Source organism: Hemitrygon akajei, chromosome 8 (genome assembly GCF_048418815.1).
Source record: "Hemitrygon akajei chromosome 8, sHemAka1.3, whole genome shotgun sequence".
In the NCBI taxonomy this organism is placed as follows: Eukaryota; Metazoa; Chordata; class Chondrichthyes; order Myliobatiformes; family Dasyatidae; genus Hemitrygon; species Hemitrygon akajei.
Genome location: NC_133131.1, coordinates 152,106,826 through 152,130,082, shown reverse-complemented (window position 1 = coordinate 152,130,082; position 23,257 = coordinate 152,106,826). Strand labels below are relative to the sequence as shown.

General features: G+C 41.0%; 1 protein-coding gene across 4 annotated transcripts in view; it reads right to left on the bottom strand.

The window, feature by feature from the left end:
- Positions 1–23,257, bottom strand: part of LOC140732346 (disco-interacting protein 2 homolog C) — a 605,485-nt gene that overhangs the window by 131,604 nt on the left and 450,624 nt on the right. For all 4 annotated transcript variants that reach the window (XM_073054850.1, XM_073054852.1, XM_073054853.1 and 1 more), the window contains 8 exons: positions 22,285–22,387; positions 20,212–20,276; positions 18,088–18,181; positions 17,760–17,879; positions 12,047–12,161; positions 9,579–9,718; positions 5,691–5,827; positions 48–256 (listed from right to left, as the gene is read on the bottom strand). In XM_073054850.1, the coding sequence (XP_072910951.1) occupies positions 48–256; positions 5,691–5,827; positions 9,579–9,718; positions 12,047–12,161; positions 17,760–17,879; positions 18,088–18,181; positions 20,212–20,276; positions 22,285–22,387 (983 nt within the window). The remainder of the gene's footprint in view (positions 1–47; positions 257–5,690; positions 5,828–9,578; positions 9,719–12,046; positions 12,162–17,759; positions 17,880–18,087; positions 18,182–20,211; positions 20,277–22,284; positions 22,388–23,257) is intronic.

The window sequence follows — 23,257 nt, the reverse complement described above, 5'->3', positions numbered from 1 at the left end:
GCAGGATAAACTCTCTTTACATTCTACAAGCCAGCACAGACACAGACCTTCCTCTGTAGACAAACTTCATTGGTTCCACTGCAAGTGCCGTTGCCACAATGTCATCTGCATTGTGTCGCCGCCCACTGACAACCATCAGACCGTCCATTTTTCCCACCACAAACACCATCCCACCGGGGCCAACGAAGCCCAAGAGTCCAGTTCGGACAAAAGGATATTCACTGACCGGAGCTCCTGAGCTCATCATGGGAAACATCTGGAACAGGAAATAAAGGTGGTGGGCAGAAGAATCAATAAACAGATGAACATTAAAACATGTCACATAACAAGGAAGTTGCACAATGGGTATTTATACAGTATGAAGAGAAAGGGCACTAACAACTAAAGTAATATTTATAAGAGATCAAATCCCTTTTATAAATCCAATTTAAAGTATCGGTGGGCAGTCTTCAAAGGTAGTAGAAGGCAACTTATGGAAGGCAGTAGTGGCTGTTCTGGAAGACAGTAAGAGGTCCTCAGATGAAGGGTCTCAGCCCGAAATGTCAACTATAAATTTTCCTCCACAGATGCTGCCTGACCTGCTGAGTTCCTCAAGCTTTTTGTGTGGTGGCAACTACCTGACATGCACTCAAACACCAGGCAGATGCTTGAGAAACTTGCTCAATACCATTGAGATGATGTGTCCCTTCCTAAAAGAGCCAATGAAAAAAACAACAACTATGAAGTGCTTCTTGCTCCCTAGAGATTTCTGTATGTTTTGTTTCAGATTTCCAGCATCTGCAGCATTTCGAATTAAGAAAGTTGTTCCTCAAAAACAAGGCAGCAGATCCCATCTTGCTACATTTAGAGATAAAGTTTTAATTCATACACATGGGAAGAGATGTTATAAAGTTGCCTGTTGTCCCAGGTTAGGAGCAGTCATGTAGCAATGAGCTGGAGGCCCAGTGTCTGTGAGCAAGAGGCCTGATTGTATTTTCAGAGGTCGAAGGCCCAAAGCCTGTGAACTTGCTTGGTAGTTTGAGGTCTGGAGACAGCCTGTTCTGGGGCTGGAGGCCTGTTGATACGTGCGAAAGGGTGGTGGGTGAGAGGGAGGAAAGCAGCTTGTTTTGCTGCTGTTATTGTTCGTGTTGTTCCGCTGACCCTGTGGGCATGCTACGTTGGCGCTGGAACATGTGGCTGCCACAGCCCATCTTGGGAGCATGACACATTTCACTGTATGTTCCGATATACATGTGATAAATAAATGATTCTGAATCCAAATCTGTGAAATAGAGATTATGGATGTTTGCCTAGCCAGGATCTCCTAGGCCAGTAAGTGGGCTTCCTCAGAATGGAACAGCTGCGTATTTAGTACATGAGGTTACGGCCTACCACTCGAACCACGTGAGAATTCTTCCTTCTGAGAATCTTGGAGCGCCTTTGGAACATCATGAGGAAGCCCAGTTTGTTTCAACAAGTAACTTGGCAACTTGGAGTGAGATAATGGTAATAAAAAGAAAAATAAATACTGTAATAACCCTGCAATTGGAGAAAAAATGACCCAACTGCCACAAAAGAAATGACTGTGGCAACTAAAATGAAAATAACTTAATGAATCAGAGTCAGAACCATGTTTAATATCACCGGCGTACGTTGTGAAATTTGTTGTTTTGCGGCAGCAGTACATTGCAACACATAATAATTTTTAAAAACTATGAATTTCAATAAGAATTACATATAAAGAATAAATTAAATAATTAGCACAAAAAGAGAGCGAACATTTTGAAATAAAAGTTAGGTGGTATATGTGGGTTCATTCAGAAATCCGATGGCAGAGGGGAAGAAGCTGTTTCTAAAATATTGAGTGTGTCTTCAATGATCATGTCTTCTGTAATCAATGAGAAGACAACATGGCCCGGGTGATCATATAACAAAAACCAAAACTATCTGAGCTTTAGCTTGAACTTGGCTTTTTCCACTGCTATGCTCTTAGATTTTGTTAGAGTGTGAAATATTGCTGTATTCTAAATTGCTTTTGGACATTAATTTTGCTACTTTGAAATAAATTGCACCAGAGCCCAGACTCCAGATTGAATTAACTACTGTTGTTAGTTTTATCAATTCTGCTTGCTTGTGGTTTTGAACAGACTTTAAATATATATTTTTTTTAAACAGACAAGTCTTCTGATATAGAACTTGATTATTAAGTTTTCCTACATTATTAGGAAATGGATACAGTTCACCAATGTATAATTTAGGTTCTGTATTATTTTAAAATAATTTTTGAGTATTTTTAATTATGTCCCACAGAGATGAGGACCAATGAAAAATTTCTTGTAAAAGAAATCATTTTCAATTGTATTCATCAAACTGTACAGAAATGTCATCTTTTCTCTAAGAAGATTTCTCCCAAAAACAGAAATTGAATTTCAAGCCATTTTTGAGTCATTAAACACTTGCTGCACAAAGTTGGAACATTGGAACAAATGTGTAAATTTGTCCAAAATATGTAATACACTAAATACACTATGGCATGATACTAAAGTTCAAAGTCAGAATCTCATTAGTTCACGGACAAACAAAAGGTCAGTGATTTCCATCGGAGTCTCTTTGCAGGGCCCCCGACCATCTCATCAGTACTGCACTGACTGCTGGGAAGCGGGTATCCGCAAGGCCGTCACAGTATAGTGATCGGAAAAGGTAACCGTGGAGGTGAGTGAAACTACAGGACAGGAGCAGGGAAGGGAAAGCAACGCTTTGCTGGTCACGTAAGACAAACTGGACTGACTATCCACCATTCTGTAAGGCTTGATACGTCTGGAAGCAGACGTGAATTGTACACCTGGTACCAGTGCAAGCAGGGAGCAGGTAATGGCTTATCATTGTCACGTATACCAGAACACCAGGTATGATCTGCGGAGGGCTATTTCAAGGGCGAAGACACAATTTCAAATGAGGTTGGAGGCTACATCGGATGCACGACAACTCTGGCAGGATTTGCTGGACATTACTTCCCACAAAGTGAAACCCGATAGTATGAATGGCAGCGATGCTTCACTACCAGATGAATTCAACACCTTCAATGCACACTTGGAAAGGGAGAACACAACTACAGCTGTGAAAATCCCTGCTGCACCTGATGACCCTGTGATCTCCATCTCAGAGGCCGATGTTAGACTGTCTTTAGAAAGAGTGAACCATCGCAAGGCCATAGGCCCCAATGGAATACCTGGTAAGGCTCTGAAAACTTGTGCAACCAACTAGCGGGAGTATTCAAGGACATTTTCAAACTCTCACTGCTATAGGCAGAAGTTCACACTTGCTTCAAATAGGCAACCATTATACCAGTGTCTAAGAAGAATAACGTGAGCTGCCTTAATGACTATCACCCGGTAGCACTCACATCGACAGTAATGAAATGCTTTGAAAGGTTGGTCATGACTAGACTGAACTCCTGCCTCAGCAAGGACCTGGACCCATTGCAATTTGACTATCGTCACAATAGGTCAATGGCAGACGCAATCTCAATGGCTCTCCACACGGCTTTAGACCGCCTGGACAATACAAACACCTATGTCAGGATGCTGTTCATGGACTACAGCTCAGCATTTAATACCATCATTCCCACAATCCTGATTGAGAAGTTGCAGAACCTGGGCCTCTGTACCTCCCTCTGCAATTGCATCCTCCACTTCTCAACCGGAAGATGACAATCTGTGTGGATTGGTGATAAGATATCTTCCTCGCTGACGATCAACACTGGTGCATCTCAGGGGTGTGTGCTTAACCCACTGCTCTACTCTCTGTATACACATGACTGTGTGGCTAGGCATAGCTCAAATACCATCTACAAATTTGCTGATGATACAACCATTGTTGGTAGAATCTCAGGTGGTGATGAGGGTGTACAAGAGTGAGATATGCCAACTAGTGGAGTGTGGTCGCAGCAACAACCTGGCACTCAATTTCAGTAAGACGAAAGAGCTGATTGTGGAGTTCAGGAAGAATAAGATGAAGGAACACATACCAATCCTCATAGAGGGATCAGAAGTGGAGAGAATGAGCAGTTTCAAGTTCCTGTGTGTCAAGATATCTGAGGACCTAACCTGGTCCCAAGATTACTGATGCAGTTGTAAAGAAGGCAAGACAGTGGTTATACTTCATTAGGAGTTTGAAGCGATTTGGCGTGTCAACAAATACACTCAGAAACTTCCATAGTTGTATCATGGAGAGCATTCTGACAGGCTGCATCACTGTCTAGAATGGGGGATGGGGCTACTGCACAGGACCGAAAGAAGCTGCAGAAGGTTGTAAATCTAGTCAGCTCCATCTTGGGCACTAGCCTACAAAGTACCCAGGACACCTTTAGGGAATGGTGTCTCGGAAAGGCAATGTCCATTATTAAAGACCTCCAGCACCCAGGGCATGCCCTTTTCTCACTGTTACCATCAGGAAGGAGGTACAGAAGCCTGAAGGCACACACTCAGCGATTCAGGAACAGCTTCTTCCCCTCTGCCATCCAATTCTTAAATGGGCATTGAAGCTTGGACTAGTCACTTCTTAATATGTAGTATTTTTCTAGTTTTTGCACAATTTTTAATCTATTGAATATATGTATATTGTAATCAATTTATTTATTTATTATTATTTTCTTTTGTTTTTAATATATTATGCATTGCATTGTACATGCACGTCACATGCCGGTGATAATAAACCTGACTCTGATGTATCAATCCAAAAGTTCTGCTTGCATGCCATCCATACAGTTCATTTCAAAATTCAGGGAGTGCAAAGAAAAAGCAGAATATGGTGGTACGGTTACAGAGAAAATGTAATGCAAACATCGACAAAAAGGTGCAAGGGGCACAATGAGGTAGATTATGAGATCAAGAGCTCATCATTAACATGCAAGAGGTCCATTTAATGCCTACTGTTCAGTGCAAACTATATATGGTCTCAGATTTGAATTCTGTTTCATGAAGCAAGAGAAAAATGTGAAGAAAACTATAATCAGGTTCATTTGCAGACTGATTTTTGTCCAGTGCTTAAGCTCCCCGGCCATTAGTGCAAGACCAACATAGTTATAGCACCAAAGGCCAGACTCCAACCTACTTGCCGCATTTTTAAAAAATATATATTCGTTCTTACACAGGGAGTGCATGGAACGTGCTACTGGGAATGTAGAGACGGATACAAAAGTGACTCATATATAGGTGAGCGGATGATTCAAAAATGGAGGGCTATGTAGGAGGGAAGGCTTAGATCTACCTTAGAGTAGGTTAAAAGGTCAGCACAACACCATGGGTGCCTCGATTTTACATCCTCCATGTGCGTCTCTGAGTCCCTTAAATGTCCCTACTGTATCTGCCTCCCTGGCAGGGTGTTCCATGCACCCACCACTCTGTGTAAAAAAAATAATAAAAATATAGGGAGTAAACAGGTTCCTGACTATTGGGCTGATGTCACTCTTGGCCTACTTGTCCCTCCAACCTACCGGGGGCACTGACCCCTTAAATTTGCACCCTCACCTCACCCCACAGCTAAATGGGCCCACAACTTCCTGCTCCACTGGGCCTACTGTATTTGTATAAATGGGAAGCAAAAACCATGGGGATCTTTGAGACTGTTCAACACCGCGATTGCCGGAGCAATGCCACATTTGCTTCTGCAGTATAATCCCCCAGGATCGCAAAGAAAGACACAGACTGTACCTCAAAGGTGTTCTTTGTCATCCCTGATAGACCGTAGTAGGACATGCCCGCAGCAATGGAACAGACACAGAGTTCCCCAATTTCATCGGTTCTACAGAGCAACGGGATTCCTTCCGGTCTGACAACACACATCACAGCTGCAGAGAAGCACAAGTGTCAGGAAGATTAACTCAGCAAAACTTACAAAGACAGAGCTAATATCAATTAAGTCAAAGCAAAACAATGCATAGGCAATTATACTTAATTTGTTAATTAATCCAGCAGAGGTGCGCTTTTGGAGGCACGAGACGGCAGATGATGGAACCTGGAGCAATACACAAAAAGCTGGAGGAACTCAACAGATCAAGCAGCATCTGTGGAGTTGACTTCTGAGGGCAAGACCCTTCATCTAGAGCTGATCCTGATGAGAAGCATCCACAGACCATTTCCCTCCAAAAGTTCTTACTTCCCCCTTGAATGAGACCTAATACAATGCTTCATTTCCATTTAAAGTTGGTACTATGAACAACGCCTGATGTCCACAGAGTAACAAGACATCTTCTGGCATTATAACACACGTCATACTTGCAGAAAGGCACATGGACTGGGAACCGTAATTCAGCAACAAAACTTTCATAAATAGAACATGGAACGTTTAGAGCACAGTACAGCCCTTTCCGCACATAATGTTGTGCTGATCTTTGAAGCTGCTCTAAGAACAATCTAACCTTTCCCTTGCACATTGCCCTCCAGTTTTCTATCAACCATGTGCCCATCTAAGAGTCTAAATGCCCCTAATGTATCTGCCTGTACTAGTATCCCTGACAAGTATCTGTGAGTTTACAGAGGGAAGGTATTCCTATTAGTCAATTGACTAAAGGTCTGAGAACAGAATTAACATTTCAGGGTGAAGGATTTTTATCAGATGCCAAGTTATTAATTCTTTCTCTATCTCTGAGTGCAGCCTTGATAGTTGAATGTACATCCAGCATTTCCTGCTTTAGTTCAGTTTCCCGGCATCTGCAATCAATCCGTTTTGCACCCTCTGCACCCGTTCACCATCACCTTGATAGCTCTCAGAACCTCTGACAGCTATCAAGGAAAAATAAATATTCTCCGATGTATACACAGGGATAGTCAGCATACTCTCAGGAATATGTGATACAAGAAACAGTTGTAAACTATAGAGTTACGAGGTGGTTGATGTACAAGTAATAAGTACATGTGGGAATATTTTACGGGGCTATATCATCAATTACACCAGGTTACCATGGCTTCAGTGCAATACAGGCCCAGTCTTCTGGAGTCCTTTCAGAAATTGATTCAATTAGCAGACCCAAGCCATCGGATTTTCAGAATGCATTCAGAAGGAATGCCCGCTTGATAATGTGAAATAGGATTCATACAAAATTAACTACAAATATATAAACGGATAAATAATTAATGAAAAGTAAATATAGATTTGTCTAAGGAAGGCAGTGACTAACAGTCAGTGACATGCCTCAAATACCAAATAAGACAGCAAACTACATAATTGTGTAACTGGACCTTCTGGACTTGAAAGGAGCAAGGAGAAGTTAAACAAGCTAGCTACAGAGATGATTTCAGGTACAGACAAATGTGAGATAATGTACACTGATATATTAGCAACCAAGGACAATGAAACAGGAACTGAAAGTGATTACCATTCTGCGATTAGTGAAAATGAGGTTCATTAAATACTCCTCCGCAACTTGGAACCTTTTCATACTAATTTCAGAACTGTTAATATTAACCCTGCAAATCATCGCTAGAACAGAGACTGAAGATTGAGAACTATATGAAGCATCGTACATTTAAAAGGATACTAATGAACTGGCAGAAACACAAAGAATTGTATTGATTAAGATTCCAAGATATATGGTTGGTTTGAGTTGTTCTCCGTTCTTAAGTTTACACAAATAGGATTGAGGTCTGCACGTCTGTTTACAGAATTGTTTAAGGAAAACCACCCTTCTAGGAATTGTCTTGCATGCCCTGTGTCTGCTTACGCCAGGAGTTTCAGTCAAATTTGTGCCCCTCTCACTCTTTACGGGTAGAGACTAGCGGGAGCTGATCATGCCACTTTACCGTTCATGGATCCTCCCGACATTACAACTAAGTTTCCGTAATGACAACCAATCAACTGATTCATAAGTATATAAAGACCAAGCATTTGGAAGACAGAATACAGTTGACAACACACTGATGACGTCTCCTCGTATGGTGATGAATCACTTGCACGTAAATCGCCAAGATTGGAGAACAACTCTACCCAACCATCAAACATCCAAGCTACACAGTTTCCGAATTATCTCCATGACAAACTGTATACAGTAGGTCCATGTTTAAGCCTTATTTAGGAACCTGGGCATAAGCTGGTACAAAATCAAAGGGAAAGTGCAAAAAGAGCAGATGGTCTCTTTTGAATCTGACACTAGACGAAGGGCATCTTCCTTGCCAAGGGTGGAAGTACGTGATCATGCAGTATTTTAACAGCAAAACACAAGAGGAAGGGTCCTGATGAAAGGTTTCTGCTTGAAACATTGACTCTTCTTTCCTCTCCATTCATGCTGTCAGGCCTACTGAGTCCCTCCAGCATTTTTGTTACTCTGGATTTCCAGCATCTGCAGAATCTGGTGATTTTGGTTTTAAGAGCAAATATTGCTAGGGTTTAACTTAAGACAAAGAGGAAAGAAAATCCCACAGCACTGGATGATATTAGGAACAGATCTCGATTCATTCTCTTCTAAAACTGGAGTGAGGGCAATATATTCAATAAAGGCACTAGAGATGATCAAGTTAAGGAGGCAGCAGGCAGTGCCTTTTGTGGCACTTGAATAACAGGTGGCCAATGTGGAAAGGATAGCTCGTAGCTGAGTAGCACAGTCTATTGAGCATCTTGAATTGTTCAATTACCAAAATAATTGAAATGCAATAACGTGTTTGTGCATAGCACCAGGACGCCTATTAGTACAAATCTCTGATGAATGAATCATTGAGATGAAAAAATGGAGAGGCCTTGAGAGACTGCAGGTTCGCTTTTAATGAAAAACACACCCATTGTGCACAAGGCGAAATTATCAGTGGCTTAAATAGGGAGAACAATTTCCCCTTAATTGGTGTGTCTCTAGCCAGAGAACATAGGTTTAAAGTGAGAGATAAGACAGCTGGAGGAGAATCTGAGGGAGAATGATTTTGGTCATTGGGGTATAGAAGTCTAGTCTGTATGACCTGTGGGCGTGCTGGAGGGAGGTACTCCCACAACACTGGATAAATATTTAGATGAAACCTGGCATCAAAGGCTACTGGCTAAGTGCTGGAATATGGGATTATGTACAGTACTTAACTTCCATTGGGTCTAATTCTACACTTTATAAATCTAGTATGGACAACTTAATGTTGTCTTTTCTACCTCTGATATCAAGTGGAATATTGCTACTATGATTTCATTCCTTGTCGGGATATGCAAAAATAAACAAGAATTATATTTTGTAAAATTAAATTTAAATAACATCTGCACTTTTTTTTTGCTTAAAGTGCTCACTTAGACAGTTGTAAAATAATGAATGAAGAAATGCTATTTCTTCAGTTTTAAAGTCTGTTAATAACAATCTAACACTTGCACATCACCAACAACTTAGCATCACACTAGCATAACATAACAATTCATTCATTTATTCATTTAAACTGCTTCACTATTCATCATCCAACTATTCGGCAAAATTAACATGGAAATGTATTCTACAGACTTCTGCCTAAACATTATTGATACATTTAATGCACGCACAGTCGCGATTTTAAAAAGCACGGTGCATTTAAAGCTGATCAGCTTAATCTCCACGTTGAGTTGAAAAAGCAGCACTGTAAATGTACTCCATTGTGCCATACCTCCAGGCATCACCATTCCAACATCTTGTACAGTCAGAACAGACAGCTTTTCTTCAGAGTCCACTCTTATCACCCCATAGCTCAGGCCATGCATGGAGAGAACGCCTCGACCAGGAGGCTGGTTGGTATCATCTGTCGGCCTAAAATATAGAGAGATGGAGTTATACAGTAGGGAAGCAAGCCCTTTGCCCCAGCTCGTCAATGCCAAACAAGCTGTCTACTTCGGCCTACTTACCCACATAAAACAGCACAGCAGTGGAGAGAGCACTCGGCCCACAGTGTCATTTGGATCATCATGCCAATTTACATTAAATGTCTTCTTCATGTGCATCAGCGTCAAAGAGCACTACGACATAGAAACAGGCCCACTGGCCCATCTAGTCTGAACTAATAATCTGCCCGGTCCCATTGACCTGCACCTGCAGCACAGGCCTCCATAAACCTTCCCATCTATGTACCTATCCAGATACTCTTAAATGTTGAAATAAAACCCCCAGCCAGCACTTTCGCTGGCAGTTTGTTCCACACTCTCACTACCTTCAGAGTGAATGCTCCCCTTCAGATTTCCCCTTAAATATTTCATATTTCATCCTTAATCTGTGACTTCTAGTCTCACCTAACCTCAGTGGAAAAAGACTCCTTGCATTTCCCTATTTACACTCCTCTATCAAATCTCTCCTCCAGGGAATAAGGTCTAAATCTATTCAACCTCTCCCTATAATGCAGGTCCTTAAATCCCAGAAACATCGTTGTAAATGGATTAGTAATTGAAGCATATCCTAGTTTACATATCCGAGTACTGTCAATATCCCTCTCTTCTAGGTATCACCTCCACTACTATCCCTGGTAACTAATTGCAGGCATCTACCACTCCCTGTGTGAAAACCCTGACCCTCATGGCATTTTCAAGCTTTGCCCCCAATCTGAAAAGCATACATGTTTTTACTCTGGGGTTAAGATTCTGACTGTCTGCCCTGTCTATGCTTCCGATAATTTTATAAACCTCGATTAGGTCTTCCATCAGCCCCCCACCCCCGTATTCTAGGGCAAACAACCCAAAGTTGTCCAAGCTTTCCTTATGGCCCATCCCCTCTAATCCGGGCAGCATCCTGGTAAACCTGTGCGTCCTTTGCACAACCTCTGTAACGGGGCACCTAGAACGACACACAATACTCCAAGTGCAAACTGACTGAAGTTTTATACAAGCTGCAGCATAACTTCATTACTCTTACACGCAACACCGCTACCAAAGAAGGCAAGCATGCCATACACCTTCTTTACCACCTTATCGGCTTGGAAGCTACGTTCATTGAACCATGGACTTGGCCCCAGGATCTCTTGCCTCATATCCTTCTATGCCTTTCCTTCTCACGTACCTGCATATATGAATAACTATCACTTCTGGCAGCTTGTTCTGCATATCCACCACTCTCTTCGTGAAAAAGTTGCCACTTGGGTCCTTTTTCTTACCTCTCCTTCTAGATATTCACACACTAAATATTTAATGGAAAATGTCCCACATTTTTTGTTCTAAAGAGGATTTATATATGAGTTGATGTGAAGACTTATATTGGATCAACAGTAAAAGATTGTTTAAGTGTGTTATATTTCTCTACAAAGAACATAGTGTAGAGAAGTGTATGGCCATGCACTTTGGTAGAAGGATTAAAGGCTTAGACTGTTTTCTAAAAGGGGAGAAAATCCAGAAATCAAAGGTATAAAGGGACTAGCGAGTCCCCATTCAAAAGTTTAAAGTAAACTTATTATCAAAATACATACATATATGTCACCATATACAACCCTGAGATTTGTTTTCTTGCCTGCAGACTCAATCCAAGGTTGCACCCAACAGGACGGACAAACAACTAAAGAGCAAAGACAACAAACTGTGCAAATACAAAAGAATGAAAAACATGACTGAACTGTTCCCACAACCTATGGACTTTTACCGACTCTTCATCTCATGATCTTGATTTTTTAGTTAGTTTTCCTTTTGTTCTTTCTATGTTTGCACATTGATTGTTTGTCAGTCCTGTTGGGGGTAGTGTTTCATTGATTCTATTGACTGTATTTTTGCATTTACTGTGAATTCCTGCAAGAAAATGCATCTCGGGGTTGTACATAGTGACATATATGAACTTTGATAATAATTTAATACTTTGAACACCACACTGATTTTTCCTCAGTTAATGCTGGAAAGTGTGATGTACACCTTCCTCTGCCGAGTATTTAATAGAGGAGACTACAGCTTTGAACCCAACTGCTGTGGATCTGTGTAGCCATAAAGACAATGACAGGCAAACCAGGAATATGGTAGATACTAACATCAACGATACTTGTTCATATCTGAATTGCTTGATCAATAGAAAGCTGCAGTTTTATCAAGCATAGGCCAGTCACCAGAACAAACCTGAAGATGCAAAACCCTTCCTCTTCTCCTCAAACTTTCAAACAAGTCGATGACATACCTGCGGATAGCTACAGTGAGAGCTTCAGGGGAACTGGCACAAGGACATATTACTTCAGGGCGCAATCCTTTGCTTTGGAAGACATTCAGGAATGCATCACAGGAAGAAATAGACCCTAAGGAGCAAAACATTAACAAAATATTAGAACAGCTTTAACAATCAGGTACTAATCTAAATTTCACTATGCAAGCACTATTGTATTTTTCTTACTGCTAAATTGAAATTAAATGCAGGGCAACAGCCTACAACTTACACTTACAATGAGAACACAGAACATAGAACAGTACAGCACAGTAAAGGTCCTTCAGCCCACAACGTTGTGCCTACCTCCAAGAACAATTTAACCCTACATAGCTCATGCAAGAAGGACAATCCTAAGAAGTCTGGACCCATTCTGTGGTTAACAAAAACAAAAACACTAATTCAACACTCACAATATGCCAGAGGAACTCAGCAGATCAGGCATCATCAATGGAAAAGAATAAAAAAGTTAACATTTTGGGCCAAGTTTGGGCCTGGTTTTGTTACAGCCCAGATATAAATCAATTGTGATGAGGCATCCCACTACCACACGCTCTTTTAGGAAGTGGACTCCTGAAGCTGAACAGGCCCTGAGAGACTGCTTCGGTACTACTAACTGGGATGTACTGCAAGGGGGGCTCTGTGGGGGCGTTGAGGAGGTCACTGAATGCACAACGGACTATATTAACTTTTGTGTGGATGCAGTTGTCCCTGTTAGAACTGTTCGCTGCTATCCCAATAATAAGCCCTGGATCACTAGTCACTAGCACAGAGTCGACTGTACTTCCTTAGAAGGTTGGTGTCATTCAATGTCTGCAGTGAGATGCTGAAGATGTTCTATAGGTCAGTTGTTGAGAGCGCCCTCTTCTTTGTGGTGGCGTGTTGGGGAGGAAGCATTAAGAAGAAGGACGCCTCACGTCTTAATAAGCTGATAAGGAAGGCGGGCTCTGTTGTGGGCAAAGTACTGGAGAGTTTAACATCGGTAGCTGAGCGAAGGGCGCTGAGTAGGCTACGGTCAATTATGGAAAACCCTGAACATCCTCTACATAGCACCATTCAGAGACAGAGAAGCAGTTTCAGCGACAGGTTACTGTCGATGCAATGCTCCTCAGACAGGATGAAGAGGTCAATACTCCCCAATGCCATTAGGCTTTACAATTCAACTGCCAGGACTTAAGAACTTTTTTTAAAGCTATTATTAATGCTTTTTGAGTTAGTGATTTAGATGCATATCATATTATTACTGAGTTAAGTATTGTATGTAATGAGTTTTTGCTACAACAAGTGTATGGGACATTGGAAAAAATGTTGAATTTCCCCATGGGGATGAATAAAGTATCTATCTATCTATCTATCAAAGGCCTCCTAAACCAGAAGAAGAGGGCCTTTAAATATGGTGATCGGTTGGAGCTTAAAAGAGTTCAGAAGGAACTCAGAGTACAGATGAGGGGGGCAAAGGTGCAGTATAGGAGGAAGCTAGAACAAAAGCTGCAGAAAAAAAGCATGAAGGAGGTGTGGGATGGGATGAAGATCATCACCGGATGCGGTGCAAAGCGGAGGGCGAACATAAGTGGAGATGTGGAGAAAGCGAACCAGCTGAACAACTTCTTCAACAGGTTCGACAGCTCAATCTCATCCTCACCGCAGAAATCCACACCAGGCTTACTTCCCTCACAGGAAAATAGCCACTCACAGGAGACCTTGCCCACGCCCAGAATTACGGCTGCACAGGTGGAAGGTCAACTGAGGAAGATCTGTACCAGCAAGGCGGCTGGACCGGATGGAGTTTCCCCACGATTACTGAGGGCCTGTGCTACTGAGCTGGGAGAACCACTACAGCGCATCTTCAACATGAGCCTGGAGCAGAGAAGAGTACCCAGACAGTGGAAGACATCCTGTATTGTCCCGGTACCGAAGAAACCACAACCAAAGGAGTTGAATGACTTCAGACCTGTTGCCTTGACGTCGCACGTGATGAAGACCATGGAGCGGCTGATAATACAGAATCTGAGGCCACAAACCAGGCACGCCCGGGATCCGCTTCAGTTTGCATATAAGGAGAAGGTGGGAGTGGAGGATGCTATCATGTATTTGCTGCATAAATCACTCTCTCACCTAGAGGGGATCAGTTGTGCTGTGAGGATTACATTCCTTGACTTCTCTAGTGCCTTTAACACCATCCAGCCCAAGATCTTAAGGCACAAACTAACGGAGATGGGAGTAGACTCTCACATGGTGGATTGGATAGTGGACTACTTGACAGATAGACCTCAGTATGTGCAGTTGGGAGACTGTAGGTCTGACACGGTGGTCAGCAGCACAGGGGCGCCGCAGGGAACCGTACTCTCTCCGGTCCTGTTCACCCTGTACACATCAGACTTCCAATATAACTCAGAATCCTGCCATGTGCAGAAGTTCGCTGATGACACGGCCATAGTGGGGTGTGTCAGGAATGGACAGGAGGAGGAGTATAGGAAACTGATACAGGACTTTGTGATATGGTGCAACTCAAACTACCTGCGTCTCAATATCACCAAGACCAAGGAGATGGTGGTGGACTTTAGGAGATCTAGGCCTCATATGGAGCCGGTGATCATTAATGGAGAATGTGTGGAGCAGGTTAAGACCTACAAGTATCTGGGAGTACAGTTAGACGAGAAGCTTGACTGGACTGCCAACACAGATGCCTTGTGCAGGAAGGCACAGAGTCGAATGTACTTCCTAAGAAGGTTGGCGTCATTCAATGTCTGTAGTGAGATGCTGAAGATGTTCTATAGGTCAGTTGTGGAGAGCGCCCTCTTCTTTGTGGTGGCGTGTTGGGGAGGAAGCATTAAGAAGAGGGACGCCTCACGTCTTAATAAGCTGGTAAGGAAGGCGGGCTCTGTCGTGGGCAAAGTACTGGAGAGTTTAACATCGGTAGCTGAGCGAAGGGCGCTGAGTAGGCTACGGTCAATTATGGATAACTCTGAACATCCTCTACATAGCACCATCCAGAGACAGAGAAGCAGTTTCAGTGACAGGTTACTATCAATGCAATGCTCCTCAGACAGGATGAAGAGGTCAATACTCCCCAATGCCATTAGGCTTTACAATTCTACCGCCAGGACTTAAGAACTTTTTAAAAGCTATTATTAATGCTTTTTGAGATGGTGATTTAGATGCATATCATATTTTTTTACTGAGTTAAGTATTGTATGTAATTAGTTTTGCTACAACAAGTGTATGGGACATTGAAAAAAAGTTGAATTTCCCCATGGGGATGAATAAAGTATCTATCTATCTATCTATCTATCTAAGAACCCTCTTCTGGACTGCTCAAGACCCGGCCCAAATTGTTGAACAAAAAGACATCAAGAATAAAAGCAGTAACAGGCAATCTTACTCCAGTATTCAATGAGGTCATGTGAGATCCTTTACCTCAGTGTCACTCCCTACTTTAATTTTATATCCCTCACTCAATTCGTTGACTATTCAAATATCTATTAACTTTTGTCCAATAAATGACAGAGGCTCCAGAGTCCTCTGGAGTAGAGAATTCCAAAGAACCACTACCCTCTAATTTTCTGTTCATCTCAGTCCAGGCACCCTAGTCAGAGGAGGCATCTTCCCTGTATCTAACCCTCTAATGCCTTGGAAGAATTATGAATATTTGAATTGTGAACAGTTCTGATTACCGTAAACTCCTGGTCTATTTAATCTCTCCTTGTATGAGAATTCACCCATCCCAGCAATCAAATCAATAGACCTTTGCTGCATCGACCTTCATTGTAGTCCGTAGGGAGGAAGATCAGATCGGGACACAATATACCTGGTGCAATCTCCGTTTACAATTCAAAGATTTATTGTCAAGGTATGTATGCTGTATACAAACTTGAGACTCTTCTTCTCATAAATGCAATAAGACACATTTATTTTTGTATTCAAATTCTCTTACAATAAAGGCCAACATACCATCTGCCTTGTTATTGTTTACTGTGCTGCTAACTTTCAGTGTTTCATGCACAGCACACACAGGTCCCTCCAAACATCAGCTCCTTTCAATCTCTCAGCATCTGAAGAATATTTGTCATTTTATTCTGCCTCACATTTTTCCACATTATATTGCAGATCACATTCACACAGACTACTTTCATCTCCGTGAAGCCTCTCGGCACCGTCCTCATTACCGACACAGTTCGCCAGCTTGGTTTCATCAGCGGACTTGCAAGTATCACACCTGCGTCTTCATCCAAACCACTGCTGCTGCATATGAATGACTGGGATCTGCAGCAACCCACTCGTCACAGCCGCCCAACACAAAACCAACCCAACTACCTCTACTCTCTGCCTCCTCAGGGTATCAATGAGCTTAACTTTTTAATATCTTATTGTTTAGCACCTTATCAAAGGCATTTTAAAAATTCCAGAAACCCCCAAATCCACTGGTTCCCATTATTCCGCTAGTCACGACTTCAAGAAACAAAACAGATTTGTCACATATGAATCATTTGATTTTGTGGCTTAATTTTTATCTGCTACAATGCAAGCCAGGATCTGAACCAAGATTCCCTAGACTCCCAACCCCTTCAACAAGGCTATGTCATCGCTTCAATCCCCCCCTCTGTGGCAATAAACTTGATTTTGTATTTGACTTTGACTCAATCTTCTTTGTTATTGTGCTTTAACCATAAAAGGTCCCCCAGGGTGGAACTTTGTCATCTCCATCCCAGAACTAAACATCACCCAACTTTACTTATGGAAATAGTGCACAAGGTATACTTGTGCAAATTCAGAGACCACAACCTTGACTCCTATATTGAAACATATGAAACAAGAGTGCTCACATTAAACACCTGGAAAGCAATGGTCCTCAATCTAACTAGCCCCGTTATATAACATTGTTCTCCAACAATCAAGTTCCACAACAAGGCGTTGGATAAATACCAGTTAACTATCAAAACCAACACAAGAGATTCTGCAAATGCTGGGATTCTTGAGCAACACACACAAAATACTGCAGGAACTCAGCAAATCAGGCAGCATCTACAAAGGGGAATAAACCGTCATCATCCTGATGAAGGGCCTCGCTTCAAAATGTCGACTGTTTATTTCCCTCCAAAGATGCTGCCCAACCTGTTGACTTCCTCCAACATTTTGTGTGTGTTGTCCAATGATAAATATCAAGGGTGCTTCCTCGTAGCAAGAGCAAACTGAAAAATCCACAGGAGCCTCTGGGTCACCGGTTGAATGAGATAAAGATGGCCTGAAAAATCAAAGCTTCAAACCTGCCTCACTACCCGCTGAACAACAGTGACCCTCACCCTCCTGGATGCATCGGAGACAAGGCCAACCTTCAACAAGCATCCTAAAACACCAGAGAGGTATTACTAACCCTGCCCCTGAAAATAAATTTGGACGTGATCATTGTTCTCTTTCAGATCAACGTTTTAAGGTGAGGAAATCCTGTGTCCAATATTAGGCACTTCATATTCAGATTCATTTATTTATCACATGTACCTCAAAATAGACATTGAAATGCACTGTTCACATTAACAACCAACACAACCTAAGAATGTACTGGGGGCATTATTCTTTGCATTATGCTGCAAAGCCAAAAATTACATTTGAATCATTGACAGCTGCATTATCAAACCACGTACACTGTATTTTCACTTTAAATCAGCAGGTGTTTGTAAGAAAGGAAGCTACTTACAAGGGTTGGCTCCATCTGCTACAATAAGCATCCGCAGTGAGGTGAGGTTGATGTCTCGTTGGTCTCTGTGTGCTACCAAAGCCCAGTGCATATCCCTGGACTTCACACAAGCTACTTTGGCTGAAATTACAGGGAATGAAATGCATCATCCTCTCTCGAAACTCGCTTTTCTTTTCAAAGAAAAATTCAAGTAAAAGTCTGCTCAGATTTTTAATACGTTAATCAAAGCTTTCATAGAATGTGCTTTCAATGAGAAATCAGGAATAATATTCAATCTTTAAATAATTCCTTCTGCACAATTATCGTTAAACAGTCCCTCTGCACTTACCCTTATATGCATAGACTTTCTGTATCCATGATAGGGGATTCACCTTCATTAATGAATATGGGATACTGATTACATGCATCATGTTCATAACACTCTGAGGGGCACAGTAAAACATAGTAAGAAAATAATACACTCAGAAAAAGCATTTCATTTCAAGGGTAAGCATTTTAGAATCAATTAACATTCTTTCATAACTAAACCACACTCCTACACAGAAATAATAAGAACTTGGAAGTTTCAGCAGTACCGGAATGTTCAAGCAGACCAATCTGATTGTAAATTGTGGTAGAACTTTGTCTCTTTTATTGAGAACCATATCGTACATTTTCCAAATAAGATAGCTTGCAGAAATATTTCATAATAAGCTTCCAGATTGGAATATCGAATCAAGAAAACATCCTTTATACTTCCTAGTTTATTGCATGGTGAGATCCAAATATTTCAACCCACTTCTATTGAAAACTGTGGTATCCACTAATATCCCTTGGTTCTCCTTACTGAGGTATCTATGGCTATGACTACCAGCTCTGGAGTTGACAGTTGACAGATTCTCTGCCAACTCTCCAGGCTCCGAGTTCTCATAATCCTCTTAAACTACCTGGTCCTGTTCCCAATGCTCCCTTTAAGTCTAACAAATAGTAACATAGAAAAAAATGTGATTGAGAATTGTGTCCCAATTTTAATAAACTAAAGTTCATTAGTTTGGAATGTCTGCTGGTCCAGCATCACCAACATCCCAGGAAGGTGGGATCAACAGAGACTTAGACTAGAGCAGGAAGAAACAGTCCTGTTTTACTTTCTTGGATTGAGGTAGAAGTTGGTGGTGCCGGATTGGAGGACTCTGGAGGCAATGAGAGGGAAGTTCTTTTGAGTAAGGCCAGTGCCTCGGGAAATAACGGCCACATACTCTGTGGTGGTTTCTTGGTCCAAGCAACTGGCATTCGGACACTTTGAGATGGACGCCAGTTCGCCAAAGAACAACCGCGCTGTCTTCCTCATTTCATGACAACGTTGGTCGCATTTACTCTCTTTCTCTACCTAGGGATGTTGCCAGTTGTAACATTTTGTTTCTTCTCTTTTTCATTCATCTTGTCCAGGTTCAAATTTGAATATAAATCTCAACATATCACAAATGAGTTCGCTTAAGTTAAGTCTCTTCCTTAGGTCTCCATTACCATTGTCGCTTGTTTCAAAAAGAGAAACAACTCTAAATATTATCTGGATTTAGACAGAATTTGGAATTACATCAAAATAATGTGCAATACTCATGTCACAAAGTATTTAATCATGATGATTTGTCTCTTGAATCTGCTAAATCCCACTTCCCTCACATGCAGACTTATCACATGTGGAAGCCTCCTTGTGGGAACCACCCACTCAGAGTTCTACTTAGTTTTTTGTCCATTCACGTCACTTAGAATTTCCACTGCCTACAGTGCAAATCAAATTTGAATTACTGAGTTAAGGATAAAATTAAACGCAATCTAATACTGATGATTATGACAGTCAAAACATAGCAGGGTTGCTTAAAACAGAAATTAGTATTGTTGAACTTGTTTACGAACAAAATTAAAAAGTGATTGATATTGTCTTATACCGATAAAGTCAAAGCAATTGTTTTTCAAGACTACTGAAATATAACTGCACAAAAGGAGGAAATCTGGTCTACCAAACCAACCTTGCTATTCTTATTTATGAAAATTAATCATATACTTATAAAGGAGAAACTAAAATTTCAGTACTTCTTATTTGCAGGAGCGAAATCATATGTTATATGTGTTTTTGGGACAACTGACAAGTTGAGAGAAGATGTGTGAAGATGATCTAATGTGAAGAGCTTCACTATGTCAGCAGCATCACTCACAAACCCAAAGAGACCAACCCTCATTCTAAAACTTTACTTGTGTGTTTCTGAAGAAGTGAAATAGATAGTGGGAAAGACAGCTAAGCTATGTTGGGAGAAAAAAAAATCTCAGACTGGTTGGACCATATAACCTCCTCCTGCCCTAGGAAACTCTGATGTAAAATGATCAGTCAGATGAAACCAACAATCTTCAACACAAAGAAAACATGAAGTTCTGATGTGCAGTATCTATATGCATGGATTTAATAAAATAAACTTACCGTAAGAATACCATGCCACAAACCAACATCTTTCTTAAAATCCAATACATTCACAATGGTTTCCGCTGTTTAAGAAAGATAAGACTATCTCAGCTGAAGTAAAGTTTTTGAAGAGAAATAACAAAAAAGAATACATTTCACTTCAATCCAAACGTCACAATATATTTATTTCTCCCTCCAATTTTCTCCACATATCCATTCTTTCCTAAAGGGAAGTATTGTTTAGACACACACAGCTATTTATTACTCATCACATTATGTAGTGGGACAGTGCATGCTTGGGGTGTTATGACTCAGTGCTGGTTCTTTTCAACAAAATGTACCTCAGTTCTTGTTCCACTGTTTTTCATACCTCCACTGGCAGATATGTAAGAATGAACACTACAAATATCAGCATATTTACAAACACAAGAGACTCTGCAAAATGATGGAGGAACTCAGCAGAACAGGCAGATTCTACGGAGGGGAATAAGCAGTTGACGTTTCAGGCTGAGACCCTTCATCAAGTCTGTACAATTACAATATGTTTTTACCTTATTTTTACTGGAATGGAAGGCAGAGGCTCTTCAGCCTCATCAACAGCAGACATCGACTTCAACCTCAATACAAGAATGAACTGGATCTACTGAGTACACTTTTCAGTCGGTTTCTCTGTATTATGGCTCATGATACTTTGGAACTCAAGTTTTAATGCAAAGCTTTATTATTTTAGAATTTTCCCCTTGCGACATAAAGTTTAAGAATTTATTAAAAAGATTCTGGACACATCCACTAAGCATTTTAAATATTTTGCATTTCCTTCTATAACTTTCCATATTTCAGTTTGATTCAGATCAAGTATTGTTAATAATTAAGGGTCGTTTGTATTTGTTTTGGAGGGTAAAGAATTTACAGGGAAAAAAAACAAGCTCCAACTAATTATCAATTCAGCTTCCTGTCTTCCCTGAATTAATGCACTGCTTTTATTTGCACAAAACTCATGCATGCACTCCTGGATTGATCGTGGATTATTGATAAATAACAGTCTGGGTTTTATTACGTGTGGTGTCTTGAAGGTGTCACAAATTGCAAAAATCAAATGGCCATTTACAGGAACATAAACGAACAAAACAAATTTCAAATACGCCAGCTATATTGCTAATCAATTATTCAGCATTTTATTGACATCTTCTTGAAAACACTATGGCTCCAGATTACTGTAAATATTTTATCACGTTTTACAATAAGGACTTTGAAAATAAAACCCGACTGGGGGGCAGCACACTATTGTAGCAAGTCTGGCCTCAGCAAACCACATTCAAACCTAACTCTGGTGCTGTGTGGAGTTCACACGCTCTTCCTGGCTTCCTCCAGGTGCTCCGGTTTCCTCCCACAACCCAAAGGCATGCTGCCTGATAGGTTAATTAGCTGCTGTACTGAGGCTGGGGGGTGGGGGCAAGAGAACAGAGGGCACATGAGAAAGAACAGGTGAAAGAGAAATGTGGAGGAATGTGACTTATGAGTCTCGGCATAGACATAATGGGCCTCATAATGGGTCTCTGTCATAAACACGAGAAATGAGAATGAGAAACCACAAAGCCCAGTGCCAGTGAATCCTTTGACAGAGAACAAATTGAGAATTTTTCAAATAAGTCAATCTGTAAATCCTAATCATCTAAGTTGATGGGTGTAGGGATTGGGTTCACAATTGCGAACATGTGGTGTAAATAATGTCAGCATTCCAAAGACCTAACTTTCAAAACTGCAGGGAACCATACAACTGCCATTTATTTTAGCAATTTCTTCAGGTTCATTCACTCAGAGAATAGATAAGAGGCTGATGATAATAATCAACGCATTTTTTAATAGCTTGCAATTTACTCAGTTCTAGATTTGCTACCGAGTGTAGGTTTCACTTGGAGATTCATTCACACGCCACACAAGCTCTCGCTTTCTATATAGGCACCAACTTATGTTGATATACAGGACATTTCATTGCAAGGTATTAGCGCCTGTCCACATACAGAACTGAGTTACACTGCCACTTTGGTCTTACTTGCTTTAAGTGATAGGAAGGAGGAGAGGAAGCCTTACCTTCTGTGTATGCACAAGCCTGAGTCAGAGCCTGACAATGGGTCAGGAGTGCAATTCGGGTCACCGTGACGCCTAGCACGCTGCCATCCTTACAAGTCTTGTACTAGTAATGAAAAACAGACCAAGGATGTTGATGCAGTTGGGAGCACTCAGTGCAATTTGCTCTGCAATTCTGCAGCCAGACAACTTTCCTCCACATTAACAGCCTTACGAACAGTTAGGATAAACCTTCTGTATGTCTCCAATAGGTCCACTGAAGCAATCCAATCCACCCTGCCATTATTCTGACACTTTCTGGATGCATTAATCCAAACATTCATTATTGATATCTTCCTCTTACTTTTGTTATACAAATCTTACTCACTTTTTAAAACTACTCCATCCGGGAAATGGTACCGTAGCATTAAAGCCAGGACCAATAGACTCCGGGACAGCTTCTTCCACCAAGCCACCAGACTGATTAATTCACACTGACACAATTGTATCTCTAATCTACATTAACTGTTCCATTGTATGTCTTACTATACATACTATTTATTACAAATTACTATAATTTGCTCATTGCACATTTAGATGGAGACATAAGATTTTTACCTCTCACTTACGTGAAGGATGTAAGAAATAAAATCAATTCAATTCAATTCAAGAGCATTGAACAAAATTGCCTCCAACATCACAAAGTGAACTCAACTAAAATACTTATTTCTGTGCTGTTACATATATATGTTATCAGTCATATCTCTATAAAAACAGATAACTGAAGAAGCAATCTCCTAATCCATGCCACAATTTTCCCAGAAGCTCCGTACAATGATTTTCCAAATTACATAGTATAATTGAAGACTATAGTTAAATAGAACCAAAGCAAATTGTCGTATATTTAAAAACTTAACACAATCAACTCTATCTTGATTCCAAACAGGCTTCTGCATCCAAAGATGCAGTAATTCAAAAAAAATATATCTAGCATATG